The 21,845-nt window shown below is 44.6% G+C and overlaps 1 protein-coding gene across 1 annotated transcript in view; it reads left to right on the top strand.

The window, feature by feature from the left end:
* Positions 1 to 21,845, top strand: part of srgap2 (SLIT-ROBO Rho GTPase activating protein 2) — a 240,868-nt gene that overhangs the window by 143,545 nt on the left and 75,478 nt on the right. The window contains exons 4-5 of the mRNA XM_078420528.1: positions 5,065 to 5,127; positions 20,236 to 20,478. Of these exons, the coding sequence (XP_078276654.1) occupies positions 5,065 to 5,127; positions 20,236 to 20,478 (306 nt within the window). The remainder of the gene's footprint in view (positions 1 to 5,064; positions 5,128 to 20,235; positions 20,479 to 21,845) is intronic.

Raw genomic sequence — 21,845 nt, forward strand, 5'->3', positions numbered from 1 at the left:
CTTTGTGCAAATTCTACTCCTTGGAGCACAGGAGGATGAGGGGTGATCTTTTCGAGGTATATACAATTATGAGAGGAATAGGTCGGGTGGACTCCCAGCGTCTCTTGCCCAGAGTAGGGGAATCGAGGACCCGAGGACGTAGGATTAAGGTGAAGGGGGAAAGGGTAAATCGGAATCCGAGGGGTAACTTTTTCACACAAAGGGTGGTGGGTGTATGGAATGGCTGCCAGAGGAGGTAGTTGAGGCTGGGACGACCGCAAGGTTTTTAGAAACAACTAGATAGGTACATGGATAGGGCAGGTTTAGAAGGATATGGGCCAAACACCGGCAGGTGGGACTAGTGTAGATGGAACATGTTGGGCAAGTTTCCATGTTGTATCACTCTGTGACTCTAAATGTTGCACCGGTTATTGACAAGGAGTTGAAATTGAAAGGAGAAGTTGTTCAGACTTCTGGTTAGAAAAAAAGGAAGTTTAAACAAGAGAGTTGCTGATGCTTAGTGTCTGTATTCTATCAACACCAACTATCATGCTCTTGATTGAAATATAGGCCTTGTGGGAAAGTCCTCATTTAAACCCTGTTACTGGTGGAAACAGAACAAACGTATTGTGTTGAGCCCAAGGATCCAGTTTGCTCTGGCTTGGGCTCTGGCTTGGTGCCTGGTCCTTTCTTGCCTGTATGAATCCTATCCCATCATGATGGGATGAAAGTCTCCTTCAACTGGTTGGTGGGACCCTTATCAGCAAGGAATTCATGGTCAATTACAATTGGCTCCTGGGCAAAATTGTTTTTAGTTTAACACTGACCCGGAGAGAGGCCACAAGTAGGTTGCCATGTAGATAAAGGCAAGGCCTCTGGATGTGAAGCCTTTCTACCATCTACAACACACAAGGCAGGACTGTGACTGAACAACAGTATGTAGGTTCCCGCTCGTTCCGCACCAACAATGCTCTGTTTCATCCAGAGTCAAGTAGCTCGCTTTGTGCTGGATGTTGATCCTATAAAAACACTCGGAGGTAGACACAAAATATCATATCATATATATACAGCCGGAAACAGGCCTTTTCGACCCTCCAAGTCCGTGCCGCCCAGCGATCCCCATACATTAACACTATCCTACACCCACTAGGGGCAATTTTTACATTTACCCAGCCAATTAACCTACATACCTGTACGTCTTTGGAGTGTGGGAGGAAACCGAAGATCTCGGAGAAAACCCACGCAAGTCACGGGGAGAACGTACAAACTCCTTACAGTACAGCACCCGTAGTCAGGATCGAACCTGAGTCTCCGGCGCTGCATTCGCTGTAAAGCAGCAACTCTACCGCTGCGCTACCGTGCCGCCCCAAAATGCTGGAGAAGGGTCTCGACCCAAAACGTCACCCATTCCTTCTCTCCCAAGATGCTGCCTGTCCCGCTGAGTTACTCCAGCATTTTGTGTCTACCTTTGATTTAAACCAGCATCTGCAGTTTTTTTCCCTATAAAAACGCTCTGTCGTTCTGCTGCATTATAATTGCTGTCATGTTGTCAAAGTGTGCTGCAGCAACTCACAACAGCACATCCTAAATGAAGAGGGACAATGATAGCACACAGACATACTGCAATGTCGCAGGCAAGGAGATGAGGCAATCAGCCGCAAATAATACTGATTACAAATAATCCTGTACATGATCTATCTTTGTATTCCCTCCAAGACACCCAGATGCACAACATTCTCTCATACATTGCTATCGTACAGTGCTGGAGTAACTCAGCAGGTCAGGCAGCATCTCCGGAGAGAAGGAATGGGTGACGTTTCGGGTCGAGACCCTTCTTCAGACTGTCCCGCTGAGTTACACCAGCTTTTTGTGTCTATCTTTGTTTTAATCCAGCATCTGCAGTTCCTTCTTACTGAAAACGTTATACCTGTTCCCAATTGGCTCTCTAAAATTCATAAATGCTTTTCTTCCAGTCCTTCTATGTTTTAAATATATATTTTACCAGCCCAAGTAATATCAGTTCACCACATAAGTAGAATATTAATCATTGTTCCAATAACTTTTCTGCTTCTTATTGGATGGTTATGAGTGGGGTTTTTAAAAACATTTTTGGCTGTAGTCCAAACAAGTAGATGTTATTCACCCAAACTCATGACTTCTGATTTATAGATAGTGCAAAAACTGGGAATCAGGAACTGAGTCATTTGCCGCATGCCATCTCTCTTGTGAGCTGACTGCATGCCAAGAAACGGACAGTTATGGCTAAAGAACCATTCTTAACCTGTTCTTTGCTGCCACAGATCCCGCTAGCAAACTGACAGGGAGTTTCATTCCATTCGGTTGAATAGAATAAATTACAAGGTAGATGGCTTTGGTAACATGTTTTGAATTTTTATTAAGAACACAGTTTTAGAGATTAGATTGGTTTTAATTCTGTAAATTAAATTAATTCTGTTTTAACCATAAAAATTTTGGTTGATTTTTATCAACCAAATAACATAGTTTTTCCTCTGTCTGTCTTTCTGTCTACCATCCTCCCCTCTACTTGCCCTTGCTTTGTTCTCCCCTTGTATGTTTTTTTTATCCTTGATGTCCAGCGTTCCGAGTCCATGCAATGGCTTTGCAATGGCATTGGCATCATTTAACAAACAAAGGACGTTACAAACAAAGGGAATTAACAATCTTTGCTATTGAGGGCGTGCAGCGTAGGTTTACTAGGTTAATTCCCGGATTGGCGGGACTGTCGTATGTTGAAAGACTGGAGCGACTAGGCTTGTATACACTGGAATTTAGAAGGATGAGGGGGGATCTTATCGAAACATATAAGATTATTAAGGGGTTGGACACGTTAGAGGCAGGAAACATGTTCCGCATGTTGGGGGAGTCCAGAACCAGGGGCCACAGTTTAAGAATAAGGGGTCGGCCATTTAGAACGGAGATGAGGAAAACATTTTTCAGTCAAAGAGTTGTAAATCTGTGAGATACTCTGCCTCAGAAGGCAATGGAGGCCAATTCTCTGAATGCATTCAAGAGAGAGCTCAATAGAGCTCTTAAGGATAGCGGAGTCAGGGGGTATGGGGAGAAGGCAGGAACGGGGTACTGATTGAGAATGATCAGCCATGATCACATTGAATGGTGGTGCTGGCTGGAAGGGCCGAATGGCCAACTCCTGCACCTATTGTCTATTGTCTAAAGGGGGGCACAGTGGCACAATGGTCAAGTTGCTGCCTTGTGGCACCAGAAACCCGGGTTTGATCCTGTACACACAGAGTTTGCACGTTCTCCCGGTTACCGCATGGGATTTTCTTTGGGTGCTCCGGTTTCCTCACACATTCCAAAGATGTGCAGGTTTCTATTGGCCTCTGTGAAATTCCCCTGGGTGTGTTTTGTAAGGGTGATCGATGATCGTCACTTACTTGGTGGGTTGAAAAGCCTGCTTCCGCGCTGTATCTCTAAACTAAACTAAGCTAAACTAAACTAAGATGCATCGATCAAGAATTTTTGCTAAGTTGGGGCAAAATAAGGCGTCCTTTTATGTAGGAAAAAAACCTGCAGATGCTGGTTTGCATTGAAGGTGGACGCAAACTGCTGGAGTAACTCAGCGGGTCAGGCAGCATCTGACCCTTCAGGGTCTCGACCCAAAACGTCACTCATTCCTTCTCTCCAGAGATGCTGCCTGACCCGCTGAGTTACTCCAGCATTTTGTGTCTACCAGGCATCCATTTTATTTTGTTTATGGCCTATTAGAGGACTTACGATTTTCCAGAGGTAAAACACAAGGAAATTGGAATGGACGTACCCATCTGGTACCACAATTCAATAGGATCATGACAAATCTGCCCCAAGACTTCTTTTCTAAGAGGTCCACATAGCCCTTAGTTCCCTGACATTTCATAAATGTATCTGCCACCATCTTAAATATATCTAGCAATGCACAACCCTTTCTCAATGCAAATTTTAGAGATTTACCAGAAGAAATTCCTGGGCACCTTAATTTTCAAAAATATCTATAACTTACCATGCCTCTTCTTTCAAGATTCTCTCACAACCGGAAGCATCTCAACATTAATCCCCGTACAGTATGTTTACAAAAGATCAACACGCATTTCTTTTCAAACGCCACAGATTTCTAGCCTAGCTTCTTTAGCTTTTGGTGACAGACCAACCCTTTCATCCCAGGAATTTGACTAGTGGACTGCCTTCAATAATCATAGACTAGGTGGACACATTGACCAGTACAGCACAGGCAGCAACTTATGTGTAAAATATATATATATATTGTAAACTCCAACCTCAAAGCAGTCTAAAAGTCAATATGCTATTTGCCGCATTAATTAACTTTGTAATTGCTTGCCAACTGATTAGGTTTCATGCACAAGAAGATTAATTTTCAGCTTGGCTCCACGTGGATACTAGCCTGCCTTTTGATGGCTCTTACTGCAGTACAAGACCACACACTTGCCAACATCCTATTTCATGCACAAGAAGACTCATTTGTTGTTTTGCTCCATGTACCTCCAACTGAAGTGCACAACCGTACACTTTCCAACGTTGAATTCCATTTGCGAGCTTTTTGCCCACTCATTCAACCTTTCAAGAGGCTTAGAAACATGGAAAATAGGCGCAGGAGAAGGCCATTTGGCCCTTCGAGCCAGCACCACCATTCATTGAGATCATGGCTGATCGTCCACAATCAATAACCCATGCCTGCCTTCTCCCCATATCCTTTGATTCCACTAGCCCCTCGAGCTCTATCTAACTCTCTCTTAAATCCATCCAGTAATTTGGCCTCCACTGCAGATGCTGGTTTGCATCGAAGGTGGACGCAAAATGGTGGAGTAACTCAGCGGGTCAGGCAGTATCTGACCCTTCTGAAGGGTCTTGAAGGGCCGAAAGTTTTTTCTCACCTCAGTTTTAAATGGCCTCCCCTTTATTCTAAGACTGCGGTCCCTGGTTCTGGAGAGTCCAAATATCCTGATTGCGGTGTGCCCTTCTGCTTGTTTTTGTATCATCTTTCTGTATCCTGTGCCATTCACAGAGATTAACTTGCTTGTCGTGTTTATCCCCTTCTCCCCCTCGATGCAGAGTAAAGAGGTTGGTGTGCAACTACATGAAGATTTGATGAAAGTCCTGAATGAGCTATACACTGTGAGTATGATATTTTTTGCTGCACCTGTTTGTAATCGACAAAAGTTTCACTGCTATTTTTGCAGTGACTCCATAGTTAATAGCACCATCCATGTTCCACTAAAGGCTCCATATTTGGATTTATTGTACCGAGTTTACAAATCAATGTCTAGTGATAATATTAAAAGTAGTTCTTAAGTTCATAAGTGATAGGAGCAGAATTAGGCCATTCGGCCCATTGAGTCTGCTCCGTCATTCAAACATGGCTGGTCTATCTCTCCCCCCTAACCCCATTCTCCTGCCTTCTCCCCACAACCCCTGACGCCCGCACTAATCAAGAATCTATCTATCTATGCCTTTAAAATATCCATTGGCCTTGTCCCCACAGCCTTCTGTGGCAAACAATTCCACAGATTCAGACATACTCTGACTAAAGAGATTCCTCTTCATCTCCTTCCTAAAGGAACGCCCTTCAATTCTGAGGTTATGACCTCTGGCCCTAGACTCTCCCACTAAGAAGTACTAAGAATATAGGAGTCTGTTCCACTGAGCGATTAGACCAACTAATAATAATAATAATATTCATTTATTGTCATTGCAACGAGTACAACAAAATTTAAAAATAGCCAATCCTGACGGTGCGTAAAAACATATATGCAATAAATGCAAAAACAAATAAATACAATTATATTAAGTACAAAAGATTTTTTAACAGTGTTGCCTAGTGCAGAAGGTAGTGTTCAGTTCTCGTATGGCCCTGGGGTAAAAACTGTTCTTAAGTCTGTTTGTTCGGGATTTGATCGACCTGAAACGTCGACCAGAGGGCAGATGAACAAACAGACGGTGGCCGGGGTGGGATGGATCTTTTATTATTTTGCCTGCTCTACTGAGGCAGCGTAGGCTGAACAGGTGCTCCAGGGAGGGCAGTGAGCAGCCGATGATCTTCTGGGTCGTCGTGATGACCCTCTGAAGGGCCTTCCTGTCCTTTTCTGAGCAGCTGGCATACCATGTGGTTATACAGTATGCCAGCACACTCTCGATGGAGCAGCGATAGAAGGACATCATGAGCTTCTCATGGTTTTCCTGAGGATCCTCAGGAAGTGGAGTCTCTGCTGTGCCTTCTTCACTGTGGTGATGGTGTTGGTAGACCAGGTAACTCCGTATATCCACTTTTGTTGTGAATCTATTATTACGTTACCTGACAGAAATTCAACAATCTGTGTATTGATATTTTCAATTGGGTTCTAACCTGAACAGCCAAATGCAGGAGAGAGTTCCACCCTTCTATTACCTTCTGTGTTTTAAAAGAAGTTTTACATTGGGTTTGCTGTAAATTTAGGCTTATTAAAAACGACTTTACATTTTGATCAATCTATCTAATCAATCAATCAATTGTGCGGCACGGTGGCGCAGCGGTAGAGATACTGCCTTACAGCGCCAGAGACCCGGGTTTGATCCCGATTATGAGTTCTGTCTGTACGGAGTTTGTACGTTCTCCCTGTGACCTGTGTGGGTTTTCTCCGAGATCTTCGGTTTCCTCCCACACTCTAAAGATGTACAGGTTTGTAGGTTAATTGATGTGGTATAAGTGTAAACATGTCCCTAGTGTGTGTAGGGGAGTGTTAATGTGCTGGGATCGCTGGTTAGTACGGACTCGGTGGGCCAAAGGGCATGTTTCTGTTCTCCATCTCTAAAACTAAACTAAACTAAATCACGTTTATTGTTTCTGGTAGCTTTCAGTGGAAGATACACACACACACACACACTGAGGCATTTGTGGAGGACTGCATGAAATTGAGCTGTGTGCATAGAGTCCTCGAGTCTTACTGTGGAAACAGGCTCTTCAACCCAACCTGCCCCCACCAACCAACATATCCCATCTACACTCGTCACAACTGCCTGCATTTGGTCCATATCCCTCTCAAACCTGTCCTATCCATGTACCTGTCTAAATGTCCTTTAAATGTTGCGATAGTACCTGCCTCAATTACCTGCTCCGGCAGCTTGTCCATACCAACCACCCTTTGTGTGGAAAGGTTGCCCCTAAGGTTCCTATTAAATCTTTGCCCCCTCACCTTAAACCTATGTCCTCTTGTTCTCGATTCCTCTTCACTGGGCAAGAGACTACCAGTTCTATTCCTCTCATGATTTTATACACCTCTATAAGATCACCCCTCATCCTCCTGCGTTCCAAAGAATAGGGTCCCAGCCTACTCAACCTCTCTCTATAGCTCAGACCCTCTAGTCCTGGCAACATCCTCGTAAATCTTCTCTGTACCCTTTCCAGCTTGACATCATCTTTCCTAAAACACGGTGCCCAGAACTGAACACAATATTCTAAATGCGGCCTCACCAACGTCTTATACAACTGCAACACGACCTCCCAACTTATATACTCAATACTCTGACTGATGAAGGCCAATGTGTCAAAAGCCTTTTTGACCCAGCGCCTCCACCTTCAAGGATCCATGTACCTGCAGTCCTAGATCCCTCTGCTCTACAACACTCCCTGGAGCCCTATCATTCAACGTGTAGGTCCTGCCCTTGTTAGACTTCCCAAAATGCAACTCCTCACATTTCTCTGTATTAAATTCCATCAACCATTCCTCCACCCACCTGGCCAATCGATCCAGATCCTGCTGCAATTTTTCACAACCATCTTCACTTTCTGCAAAACCACCCACTTTTGTATCATCAGCAAACTTGCTAATCTTGCCATGTAATTTCTCATCCAAATCATTGATGTAGATGACAAACAGTAACGGGCCCAGCACCCAACCCTGAGGCACACCACTAGTCACAGGCCTCCAGTCCGAGAAGCAACCTTCCACCATCACCCTCTGCTTCCTTCCATGAAACCAATTTGCTATCCATTCAGCTTTCTCTCCTTGGATCCCATGTGATCTAACCTTCCAGAGCAGCCTACCATGCGGAACCTTGTCGAACGCCTTACTGAATCCATGTACACAACATCGACAGCTCTGCCCTCATCAACCTTTTTGGTCACGTCTTCAAAAGAATCAATCAGATTTGTGAGACACGACCTCCCACGTACAAAACCATGCTGACTATCCCGAATCAGCCCTTGTCCAACTAAATGCCTGTATATCCTATCCCTCAGAATACTCTAGTAACTTACCAACTACAGATGTTAAGCTCACCGGCCTATAGTTCCCAGCATTTTCCCAGCAGCCCTTCTTGAAAAGAGGCACAACATATTGCCACCCTCCAGTCTTCCGGCACATCTCCTGTATTTAAAGACGACTCATAAATTTCAACCAGGACACCCGCAATTGCCTCTCTAGTTTCCCACAATGTCCTCGGATATATCTGTCAGGCCCTGGAGATTTGTCTACCTTCATACACGACAGTACCTTCAGTACTTCTTCAACCGTAACACTGACTGCTCTCAAGACACTCCCATTGACTGCCCCAAGTTCCTCTGTCCTCCTGTCTTTCTCGGTACAAACAGAGGATAAATACTCATTGAGGACCTTGCCCATCTCCTGTGGCTCCACACAGAGTTGACCTCTTTGATTCTTGAGGGGTCCCACTCTCTCTCTAGTTACCCCTTTTCCCTTTATGTATTCATAAAATCTCTTGGGATTGCCCTTAATGCTATCTGCCAGAGCTACCTCCTGGCCCTTTTTTGCCCTTCTAATTTCCTTTTTTATCTGTCCCATGCATCCTTATTTTTCTTGACCAATGCCTCAATTTCCCTTGTCATCCAAGCTTCCTTATGTTGGCCTGCCTTGCCCGTCACTCTAACAGGGATGAGCATGTTCTAAGCTCTTGTCAGCACACTTTTAAAATCATCACACGTGGCTGATATTCCTTTCTCCTCAAACGTCCTGCCCCAATCAACTTGAGCGAGTCCCTCTCTCATACCCTCAAAGTTGGACTTACCCCAATTTTGCATTTTAATTTGTGGGCCCTCGCTGTCCCTATTCATAACTAACTTAAACCTAATCGACCAGTGGTCCCTGGTCCCAAAAGGCTCAACCACGAGCACTTCATCCACCTGCCTCTCCCAAATTCCCAAGACTAGATCAAGTGTTGCCCTCTCCTGTGTGTGGGCCCTACATATTGCTGGGGAGAACTCTCCTGAACACCTTTGTCAAATTGCACCCCGTCTAAACCTTTCACACTATGATATTCCCAGTCAAAATATTGGAGTAGGTTAAAATCCCCACTACGACAACCTTATTTGACCTGCAGCTGTCTGTAATCTCCTGGCACATTTAGACAATAGACAATAGGTGCAGGAGGAGGCCATTCAGCCCTTCGAGCCAGCACCGCCATTCAATGTGATCATGGCTGATCATTCTCAATCAGTAATTTGTTCTTCTAATTCCCGTTGACTATTCGGGGGTCTGTAGTACACCCCCAACAAGGTGATCATCCCTTTCTTGTTCCTCAGCTCCACCCATATAGCCTCACTAGACGAACCGTCTGTAATGTCACCTATGACCACTGCCGTGACATCCTCCTTAACTAATGACGCAAACGTCCCCCCATCTCTTTTACCCTCACCCCTATCTCTCCTGCACCCTGGAACATTGAGCTGCCAGTCCTGCCCCTCTCTTAACCAGGGTTCAGTAATGGCTATAACACCCCTGTCACATATACCTAACCATGCCCTAAGCTCATCTGCCTTACCCGTCAGGCCTCGTGCATGATAATACGTGCAACTTAAACCAACCTTTCTTCCTTGCACTCTGCCTTTTTCCTGCCTATTTTGTCCTCTATATTTTCTCTCATCACTCTCCATACCAACTTCTAACCTCTCACCTCCCCTCTGTCCTGTATGAGATCCCACCCCCTTCCAATCTAGTTGAAACCCACCCGTGTAGCATTAACAAACCTGCCCGCCAGGATATTGGTTCCCCTCCAGTTAAGGTGGAACCTGTCCCTCTTGTACAGGTCACCCCTGCCCCAGAAGAGATCCCAATGGTCTAGATACCTGAATCCCTGCCCCCTGCACCAACTCCTCATCTACCCTATCTACCTTCCTGTTCATACCCTCACTGGCACGTGGCACAGGAAGCAATCACGAGGTCACTACCCTATCTGTCAGCCTTTACCCCCACTCCCTAGATTCACACTGCAGAACCTCCTTCCTTTCCTTACCCATATCTTTACCTATTGACATACCTTCATTTCCGTTGCAGTTCCTTCCACTGCAATCTCCAGAATATGAAAAGACTCGCAAATGAATGTTATTGCATTGCACTCCATCAAAAGCCTATTTTCTTAGCCAAAGTTTTAATGAAATCTTCTAATATTTATTCTGCTTCACATTGAAGGATTTGGGCACTGGTGCTGGCCTTGCAAGGCTATAAACGCTTGATGGATTGTGCAATTACATCTGGCACTGGCTCCTGTTGGCTGTCGTGTATGAGTTTCTGTTGTAGTGATCCTGTAATAAGTCAGCTATGTTTTAGTGTGGAAGTATGCAGTTCTACAAACCAGCAATGACTGCCCTTCATCCCCACCCCCTCAGGGCTTTGCCGAACCTAATGAAAGGAATCATGTAATTACTGATGTCATGTTAGAAACATAGAAACAAAATAGTAGGTGCAGGAGTGGGCCATTCGGCCCTTCAAGCCAGCACCGCCATTCAACATGATCATGGCTGATCATCTAAAAATCAGTAGCCTGTTCCTGCTTTTTCCCCATATCCCTAGATTCATTTAGCCCTCAGAGCTAAATCTAACTCTCTTGAAAACTAGCATTTTAATTTGAGGGCCCACTCTGTCCTTATCCATAACTATCGTAAACGTAGTTGGATCTTTATGTTCCTTTATGTAAGTATTTGAGATCACTGGTCATCTGGCCTGGGCCATTTAGAGTGCAGCTTTGTTTTAATTGCTGTTATTTGTTTACAGTGGTTTCTCGGAAACAAAAATAACTTTAGAATTACTTCTTTTAATTAAAAGAAAAATAATCCTGAACATCTTAAATGACACTGGCAGAGGTTAATCATTTCCTGCTGGATTTCAAGTTCCCTCTCATTACTGAAGAAAGTACTTGATAGAAAACTGGCTGAATGGCAGAAGGCAAAGAGTGGGATAAACTGGTTGGATGTTGGTGAATCATGGTTTTCTGCAGGGGTCTTTGTGGGGTACACTACTTCTCACGTTGTATATTAATGATATGGATGATGGAATAGATGGCTTTGTAGCCAAGTTTGCGGATGATACGAAGATGCAGTGGACGGGCAGGTAGTGTGGAGAGAGCAGGGACTCTGCAGAAGGACTTGGACAGGTTGGGAGAGTGGGCAAATAAGTGGCAGATGGACAATGTAGCAAAGTTTGCGGTCATGCACTTTGGTAGTAGGAATAAAGACATGGGTTGTTTTCCAAATGGGGAGAGGATTCAGAAATCAAACATGCAACGGGACTTTGGAGTGCCTGTGCAGGATTCCCAAACGATTAATTTGCAGGTTTAATTGGAAGTAAGAAAGGCAAATGCAATGTTAGCCTTCATTTTGCAAGGACTAGAATATAAAAGCAGGGATGTAATGCTGAGGCTTTATAGGACACTGGTCAGACTACTTGCGGAGTATTGTGAGCTGTTTTGGGCCACACACAGTGGCAGAAGAGGGATGTGCTGGCGCTAGAGAGGGTCGAAAGGAGGTTTATGAGAATGACCCTGGGGATGAGTGGGTTCAAGTACGATCAGCATTTGGTGACACTGGACCTGTACTCGCTGGAACTTAGAAGAATTATTGAATAATGATTGGCCTAGATAGAGCGGACGTTGAGAGGATATTTCCACTAGTAGGAGAGTCTAAGACTAGAGGACACAGCCTTAGTATAAACGGACGTACCTTTAGAAATGAGGACGCGTTTCTTTAGCCAGTGAGTGATGGAATCTGTGGAAATTATTGCCACAGATATCTGTGGAGGCCGTCTTGGCTTATTTTTAAAGTGGAGATGGATTGGTAAGGGTGTCAAAGGCTATGGAGAGAAGGCAGGAGAATGGATGTGAGTGGGAAAGATGGATGGCGGAGTAGACTAGATGGGGTGAATGGCCTAATTCTGCTCATATGTCTTATGAACTTTAAAAAAATTATGGTTATCACTGGAAAGGGAGGCATGATGAGATTTTGTGCCAAGCAAATTGGGTGTGGTGGGGGGGGGGGGGGGGGTTGGGGGTTGGGATGGGTGTGGATACCGCAAACTGCTTTAAACATCTTTTGGACCCTTTAATAGTCGCATTCCCAGCTGCAGTGATAGAAGCAGTGGACGTTGTCAACATGGATTTTAGTCAGGCTTTTGATAAAGTTCCCACGCTTGGCTGTTGCAGAACATTAAGATGCACAGGATTAATTGTGAATTGGTTGTACAGATTCAGTACAGATTGGGTGTACATAATTGGTTTACTGATAAGAGACAGAGGGTTGTGGTCGAAGGACAATATTCAGGCTGGAGGTCTGTGATCAGTGGAGTTCTGCAGGGATCTGTGCTGGGTCCTGTGCTGTTAGTGAGATGTATAAATAACTTGGACATAAACCTAATGTAGACACAAAATGCTGGAGTAACTCAGCGGGTCAGGCAACATCTCTGGAGAGAAGGAATGGGTGACGTTTTGGATCGAGAACCTTCTGAAGAAGGTTGTCAAAGGATATAGATCGGCTACAGGAAAGGATGGAGAAATGGCAGATGGAGTTTAATCTGAGCAAATGTGGGGTATTGGCCTATGGGAGGTTAAACGTACATGGGAGGGAAAATATACAATTCATGGCATGAACCTTAATAGCATTGACGTAAATGTAGATGTTTTGGTCAGTAAATTTACAGACGGTACCAAGATTACTGGAGTTACTGACAGTGAGAAAGGCTATCAAAGTATACGGCCAACTATAGATCAGCTGCAGAAATGGGTGGGGAAATGGCAGATGGAGTTGGATCCGAGCGCGTGTGAGGTGTTGCACTTTGGGAAGTCGAATGTAAGGCGAACGTATATGGATGATGGCAAAACCCTTAACAGCATTGATGTGCATAGGGATCTTGGGATCCAAGTCCAGAACTCCCAAAAAGTGGCAACACAAGTCGATAGAGTGGTGAAGAAGGCTTCATAGATCAGTGCGTTGAGTGCAGGAGTCAGGAAGTCATATGAAGCTTGATAGGACTCTGGTTAGGCCGCATTTGGAGTATCGTGCGCTTTTTAGGTTAGGCCGCATTTGGAGTATCGTGCGCCTTTTAGGTTAGGCCGCATTTAAGGACGTGGAGGCTTTGGAAAGGGTACAGAGGAGGTTCACCAGAATGCTGCCTGGATTACAGAGTATTAGCTACAGGGAGAGGTTGGACAGACTTGCACTGTTTTCTCTGAAATGCCAAAGATTGGAGGTAGACCTGATAGAAGTATATAAAATTATGATAGGCTAGACAGTCAGAATCTGAGTTATCTCCGTACTTTGTGCCTTTTTATAATCATGAATTAGCTGTTACAGTTGAGGGCTGTAATTAACTTATTCCATTTTAGTAGTGCTATTAGCCATTTTCTAAGTTCTTGAAAATGGAAACTAAACTGCCTGTGTTTTCTAAGTTTTATCAACTTAGTTATTTTCCACGAAGTTGCTTTCTTGCCTTAGAGAATTAATCGCTGAAAAACAACTTTGTTCATTATTTCTCACTGGGACTCAAAAGATTACAGATCTGTGTTTCCAAATATTGCAAATGCTGGAAACCTGAAATAAAACCTAGATTTAGTTTAGTTTAGTTTAGAGATAGACCGAGGAAACAGGCCCTTTGGCCCACCAAGTCCACACCGACCAGCAATCCCCACAAGGCTTTACACACTAGGGACAATTTACACTTAAACCAAGTACACAAACTAACCTACAAACCTGTACATCTTTGGAGTTTTGGAGGAAACCGAAGACTTCAGAAAACCCACGCGGTCACGGGGAGAACGTACAAACTCCATACAGACAAGCACCCGATTGAACCCGGGTCTCTGGCGCTGCAAGCGCTGTAAGGCAGCTGCAACTCTACCGCTGCGCCACCGTGCCTCTTTGATGTTTGACCTGCTGAATGTTTTGACTATTTTTTGTAATTAATCTAAAACTGGTGACATCTGGGAATTAGACTCCTCCAGTTGTGATATATTTAGGGCAACATTGGTTCTTAATCCCTGATTCTGCCTATTTAAATGCACTAATTAGCCCATTTATTTGAAATGCTCCTTGAAGACACCTTGAAGCAAGACATTTGGGATTGTTCAGAAGCAAAATTAATGGAATAAAACTGCACGTTATGCTAAGTGGTTTGAAGAGAATCACTGGAGAGAAAAAAAGATTTTAGCTTTTCAGGTCAATGATCTTTCATCAGACGTAAAGCAGGTTCTAAGATCATGTGGAAGAGTGGAGGGAAGGTGTTATGTTCCAAATTTGATTTATCAAATATAATTTAACATGTGTTTACCAAAAAGGGGAGTTCTGTGATGGGAGGGAAGGCAGGAAGATGAATTAACAAAATCGATGATGTTAGAAAGTATAAGATGGTGTAAATGGGACAGGAAACAAGAGAAGGTGTAAATGGTCATAGAATCGCTGTTTAAAATGTAGGCTCCAAATATGTCTCGTTGAACATAGGACACGGAGCATAACGCAGAGGCCCTTTGGCCCACACTATTTGTGCTGAACGTGATGCCAGGTTAAACTGATCTCATCTGCCTGTACATAGAGTCTTAGAGCATGGAAGCAGGCCCTTCGGCCCAGCTTGCACATGCTGACTTAGGATGAGGATGCGGAGAACCTACAAACTCCCCCCAGACAGCACCCATAGTCAGGATCGAACTCGGGTCCCTGGCGCTGTGAGGCAGCAACTCTACTGCTGCATCCAGTGTTGTTAATCTGGGAAGGGAGCAGGAAAGATTTACGAGGATGGTGCCACGAGAGCCTGAGCTATAGGGAGAGGTTCCTCATCTACACGAGTTCCACCTGCCTACGTTTGGCCCCTATCCCTCTAAACCTTTCCTATCCATGTACCTTTTCAAATATCTTTAAATCTTGTTATAGTTTCTGCCTTAACTACCTCCTCCAGCAGCTCATTCCATACACCCACCTTCCTCTGTGTGAAAACGTTGTCCTTCAGATTCCCATTAAATCTTTCCCCTCTCACCTTAAACCTGTCCTCTGGTTCCTGAATGCCCCACTCTGGGTAAAATACACTGCATCTGCCCTGTCTGTTCCCCTCATGATCTTATACACCTCGAAAAAATCAATATGGTCCCTCTATTCCCTGCACTCCCTTGTGCCTATCGAATAGACCCTTGAACGCCTCAAATGCCTCTGCTTCCACCACCACCACTGGCAATGTTATCCAGGGCCCCTCTACTCTGTGCAAAAAGCTTGCCCTGCTTGTCTCCATTAAACGTTCCTCCTTTCACCTTGTAGCTACGCCCTCTAGTCGTAGAGGCACACAGCAGGAAAACATGCCTTTCGGCCCAACTTGTTGAAGCCAACCAAGATGCCCCATCGACACTGCATTTGGCCCATATCCCTCTAAACTATCCCATCCATGTGCCTGTCCAAATGTTCTATACTTAAGAAGTATAGAAAATTATGAGAGGCATGGATGGGGTGGACAGTCAGTGTCTTTCTCCCAGGTTGGAAATATCAAAGATTAGAGGGCATAACTTTAAGGTGAGGGGGCCAAAGTTAAAAGCAGATGTACAAGGCAAGCTTTTTATACAGAAGGTGGTGGGTACCTGCAACACAGACACACGGGTGGAAGCAGACAGGAAAATAGTACTTACGATGCTTTTAGAGAGATATTAGACCAAGTGGACCCGTTGGGCCCAAACCTCTCCTGCATTGGTGCAGCACCCTCTCCTCCCCCCCTCCCCCCCCCCCACTCTGCCCTCCCACCCTTGTCCCCCTCTTCCCCCCCACTCCCCTCCCCCCTCCCCTCCCTCCCCCTCCCCTCTCTCCCCCCTCCCCTCCCTCCCCCCCCCCCCACATCCCACCCCTTCCACCTCCCTCCCTAGGAGATAGATTTAAACTTTAAAATGTGAATAACATAAAAAATATAACACCGATTTCAATGAAACTTCTTCCATTAGCACCAAAGGGATGACGGTGAGTAAGGTGGGCCTAAAATTGTCATGCTATCATGTACCGTTTTGGCTGTAGTTCAGGAACAAACAAACAAGAGTTTTAGTTAAATGGATATGCAGGGAATGAAGGGACATGGACCATACAACTGCACTGTAAGGAGTTTGTACGTTCTCCCCGTGACCTGCGTGGGTTTTCTCCGAGATCTTCGGTTTCCTCCCACACTCCAAAGACGTACAGGTATGTAGGTTAATTGGCTGGGTAAATGTAAAAATTGTCCCTAGTGGGTGTAGGATAGTGTTAATGTACGGGGATCACTGGGCGGCATGGACTTGGAGGGCCGAAAAGGCCTGTTTCCGGCTGTATATATAACATATAACAACTACAGCATGGAAACAGGCCTGTCCGGCCCTACCAGTCCACGCCGACCATTCTCCCTGACCTAGTCTCATCTACCTGCACTCAGACCATAACCCTCCAATCCCCTCCTATCCATATACCTATCCAATTTACTCTTAAATAATAAAATCGAGCCAGCCTCCACCACTTCCACCGGAAGCCCATTCCATACAGCCACAACCCTCTGAGTAAAGAAGTTCCCCCTCATGTTACCCCTAAACCTTTGTCCCTCAATTCTGAAGCTATGTCCCCTTGTTGGAATCTTCCCCACTCTCAAAGGGAAAAGCCTATCCACGTCAACTCTGTCCGTCTCTCTCAAAATTTTAAAAACCTCTATCAAGTCCCCCCTCAACCTTCTACGCTCCAAAGAATAAAGGCCCAACCTGTTCAACCTCTCTCTGTAGCCTAAGTGCTGAAACCCAGGCAACATTCTAGTAAATCTCCTCTGTACCCTCTCCATTTTGTCGACATCCTTCCTATAATTTGGCGACCAGAACTGCACACCATACTCCAGATTTGGCCTCACCAATGCCCTGTACAATTTCAACATTACATCCCAACTTCTATACTCGATGCTCTGATTTATAAAGGCAAGCATACCAAACGCCTTCTTCACCACCCTATCCACATGGGATTCCACCTTCAGGGAACAATGCACAGTTATTCCCAGATCCCTCTGTTCCACTGCATTCCTCAATTCCCTACCATTTACCCTGTACGTCCTATTTTGATTTGTCCTACCAAAATGCAGCACCTCACACTTATCAGCATTAAACTCCATCTGCCATCTTTCAGCCCACCCTTCCAAAAGGCCCAAGTCTCTCTGTAGACTTTGAAAATCTACCTCACTATCAACTACTCCACCTATCTTAGTATCATCTGCATATTTACTAATCCAATTTGCCACACCATCATCCAGATCATTAATGTAAATGACAAACAACAGTGGACCCAACACAGATCCTTGGGGCACTCCACTAGACACTGGCCTCCAACCTGACATACAATTGTCAACCGTTACCCTCTGGTATCTCCCATTCAGCCATTGTTGAATCCATCTTGCAACCTCACTATTAATACCCAACGATTTAACCTTCTTAATCAACCTTCCATGTGGAACCTTGTCAAATGCCTTACTGAAGTCCATATAGACAACATCCACAGCCTTGCCCTTATCAATTTCCCTGGTAACCTCTTCAAAAAATTCAAGAAGATTAGTCATGATATGATATGCAGGAAGGTGAAATTAGTTGACCTTGGCATCGTGTTCAGCAGACATTATGTACCATAAGCCTGTTCATTTGTTGTACTTTCCTATGTTCAATGTTGCTTGTATTCCATACTGACACACAGTGCCTGAAGTCAAGATCAAATCCCCTTTACTCATGTTATGAGGCAGCAGCACTACCTGCTGCACCACTAAACCACTCTAATAGTTCACCACACGCAACGAAGTGAAGATCTAGAATGCAATCTTCCCCCATATAAGATATAGGGAAAAAATACTTTCAATAGTGTAAGTTAAGGTTGGTGAGGAATAAAGAGCTCAGCATAAGGTTAAGTTGTTAAAGTTCCAGATCAGTCATCATCTGATTTAATGACAGAACAAGCTTGAGTTTGAACAACATCCTTGTGTTTCTCTGCCCCCCTTCAGGAGAATGTGGTTAGGAGGGAGAGAGAGATCAGCCATGATTGAATGGCGGAGTAGACTTGATGGGCCGAGCGGCCTAATCCTGGTCCTATCATCTAATGACCTTCAACTTGACATCCTCCCCATACAACCCACTCATTTAGATCATTTCAATTTTTCTTGCAACGTCCAATTGCCTACTGGACCCAAAAATTAATTAGGCAAGTCCTGACTTAACTGTTCTACTGAATGATCCCGTTACCATTTGGCAGGATTTTTAATAACACTATTTCACATTGTTGTCAAAAATATGCCTGTCATACACACCAATCAGCCAAAACATTATGACCACTGAGAGGCAAAGTGAATAACATTGATTATCTTGTTGCAATGGCACCTGTCAAGGGGTGGGATATATTAGGCAGCAAGTGAACAGTAAGTTCTTGAAGTTGATGTGTTGAATGCAGGAGAAATGGGCAGGAGTAAAGACCTGAGCGACTTTGACAAGGGCCAAATTGTTATGGCCAGACGACTGGGTCAGAGCATCTGTGAAACGGCAAGGCTTGTGGGGTGCTCCCGGTCAGCAGTGGTGAGTACCTACCGACAGTGGTCGGAGGAGGGACAAACCACAAACCGGCGACAGACAGGGTGTTGGGTGCCCAAGGCTCATCGATGCGCGAGGGCAACGAAGGCTATCCCGTCTGGTCCGAACCGACAGAAGGTCGACTGTGGCACAAGCCACAGAAAATTTTAATGGTGGTCACGGGAGGAATGTGTCACAATACACAGTGCATCGCACCCTGCTGCGTATGGGGCTGCACACGGAGGACCAACAGCATGTTAGGCAGGTGGTCATAATGTTTTGGCTCATCAGGTCATAATGTTTTGGCTGATCGGTGTATTTGCATCACATGCATCTCATATTGCAAAGATCAAGAGGACAACAATTTATTTCTATTTTTAGATGTCTTCTAACAAATGATTTGGGTTTAAGGGCCCCTTAGTTTATCAGCTGCAAGGATCGAAATGAAGCCAGACAAACTAGAGGTCCAGGTATAAAATGGTTCATACTTTGACATTTTAGGAATTTTAATTAGAAGGAGCGTTAGATCGCATGGCATCCAGGCAGGTAGGGGAATCAAGTACCAGATGGCATAGGTTTAAGGTGAGAGGAATAAGATTTAACAGCAGCTAGAGGGACAACCTTTTCACTCAGAGGTTGTTGGGTAGATTGAATGAGCTAGCAGAAGAGGTAGATGGAGTGGGTAGAATAACCACATTTAAAAGACACTTGGACAAGTACATGGATAGGAATGTTTTGGAGGGATCTGAACCAAGTGCAGGCAGAAGGGACTAGCTTTGATGGGGCATTTTGGTCGGCAAGGACAAGTTGGGCCGAAGGGCCTGTTTCCGTGCTGTATGACTATGATTCTGTGCCTAACCCTGGTCGCTTCCCTTAAAGTGTTTGATGCGACATTGTGGAAAGATTATATTTAAAGATAGACACAAAGTGCTGATGAAGGGTCTCGACCTGAAAGGTCACCTATTCCTTCTTTCCAGAGATGCTGCCTGACCCGCTGAGTTACCCCAGCACTTTGTGTCTTTCTTCCAGCATTTGCAGTTTTCTTCCGACACGTTGTTTTATATTTAATTTGTGTTTTACCTATGTACCTTGGTAGTCTTTAGTGATGTGTAGGCAAGATTTTATCTGGAGCACTGAATTTCCTTTGAGGAAATGTCACTGTGAAGTTTCAGCCTGGCCATCCCACCGCAACCAGAGAGCAGCTGAACTACTAGCTACCTCTTTGGTGGCTCTCGGACTATCCTCAATCGGACTTTACTGGCTTTACCTCGCACTAAACGTTATTCCTTTATCATGTATCTGTACACTGTGAATGGTTCAATTGTAATCATGTATTGTCTTTCAGCTGACTGGTTGGCACACAACAAAAGCTTTCCACTGTACCTCGGTAACACGTGACAATGAACAAAGCTAAACTACTGTGAGTGGTGACAAAGTATTCCTGCTTTCCAGGTTATGAAGACATATCATATGGACAATGCTGACAGCATTAGTGCGGAGGGCAAACTGAAAGAGGTAGAGAAGCAGGAGGAGAAACACATTGGCCGCTGTGTGAAGCAGGAGGAGAAACACATTGGCCGCTGTGTGAAGCAGGAGGACCGGCTCATCGGCCGCTCACCAGACCCAGCGGCCAGATTCGATGAGAAGCACCAGAGGCGCAGCTCGGTCCGAAAGATTGAGAAGATGAAGGAGAAGGTTTGGCACTTCTTATCTCCTCTCCCCACCTAATCTTCCTCCCACCCTCGGCACTTTTACCTACATTTTTACATCCACATAATCTTCCCTCTCACCCATTTCTTCTTTTTTTCCTTCTATTTTTTGTTCTGACCCTGAGGTACATCAGGTCCAACCACATTATGATCCGAGCTAACCAGTGTTAGCAGATTGCCATGGCTCATTCACCTCCCACCACTTTGAGTAAAGTAACTGGGCAGAGATTGCTGAGTGAAGTAATGAACAATTAACTAAACTGTAATTCCTCAGACATAAGGTCATAAGTGATAGGAGCAGAATTAGGCCATTCTGCCCATCTGGTCTACCCTGCCATTCAATCATGGCTGATCTATCTCTCCCTCCTAACCCCATTCTCCTGCCTTCTCCCCATAACCCCTGACATCCGTACTAATCAAGAATCTATATACAGTGCCCTCCATAATGTTTGGGACAAAGACCCATCATTTATTTATTTGCCTCTGTACTCCACAATTTGAGATTTGTAATAGAAAAAAAATCACATGTGGTTAAAGTGCACATTGTCACATTTTAATAAAGGCCATTTTTACACATTTTGGTTTCACCATGTAGAAATTACAGCTGTGTTTATACATAGTCCCCCCATTTCAGGGCACCATAATGTTTGGGACACAGCAATGTCATGTATTGTCAATGTCAATGTTGCTTATTAGCCGCTTCTCCGTTAGGATAGTTTGTCTGTTTGTTTTTATGTTTGATTGTTTATGTAAGCGCTTTGAGCTTCTGGAAAGGCGCTATATAAAATAAATGCTTATCATTATTGTTATTATTATTATGTAAATGAAAGTAGTCATGTTTAGTATTTTGTTGCATATCCTTTGCATGCAATGACTGCTTGAAGTCTGCGATTCATGGACATCACCAGTTGCCGGGAGTCTTCTCTGGTGATGCTCTGCCAGGCCTGTATTGCAGCCATCTTTAGCTTATGCTTGTTTTGGGGCCTAGTCCCCTTCAGTTTTCACTTCAGCACATAAAAGGCATGCTCAATTGGGTTCAGATCGGGTGATTGACTTGGCCACTCAAGAATTGACTATTTTTTAGCTTTGAAAAACTCCTTTGTTGCTTTAGCAGTAAGTTTGGGATCATTGTCTTGCTGTAAAATGAACAGCCGGCCAATGAGTTTTGAGGCATTTGTTTAAACTTGAGCAGATAGGATGTGTCTATACACTTCAGAAATCATTATGCTACTACCATCAGCAGGTGTATCATCAATGAAGATAAGTGAGCCAGTACCTTCAGCAACCATACATGCCCAGGCCTTAACACCCCCACCACCGTGTTTCACAGATGAGGTGGTATGCTTTGGATCT

Source organism: Rhinoraja longicauda, chromosome 24, assembly GCF_053455715.1.
Source record: "Rhinoraja longicauda isolate Sanriku21f chromosome 24, sRhiLon1.1, whole genome shotgun sequence".
NCBI lineage: Eukaryota > Metazoa > Chordata > Chondrichthyes > Rajiformes > Arhynchobatidae > Rhinoraja > Rhinoraja longicauda.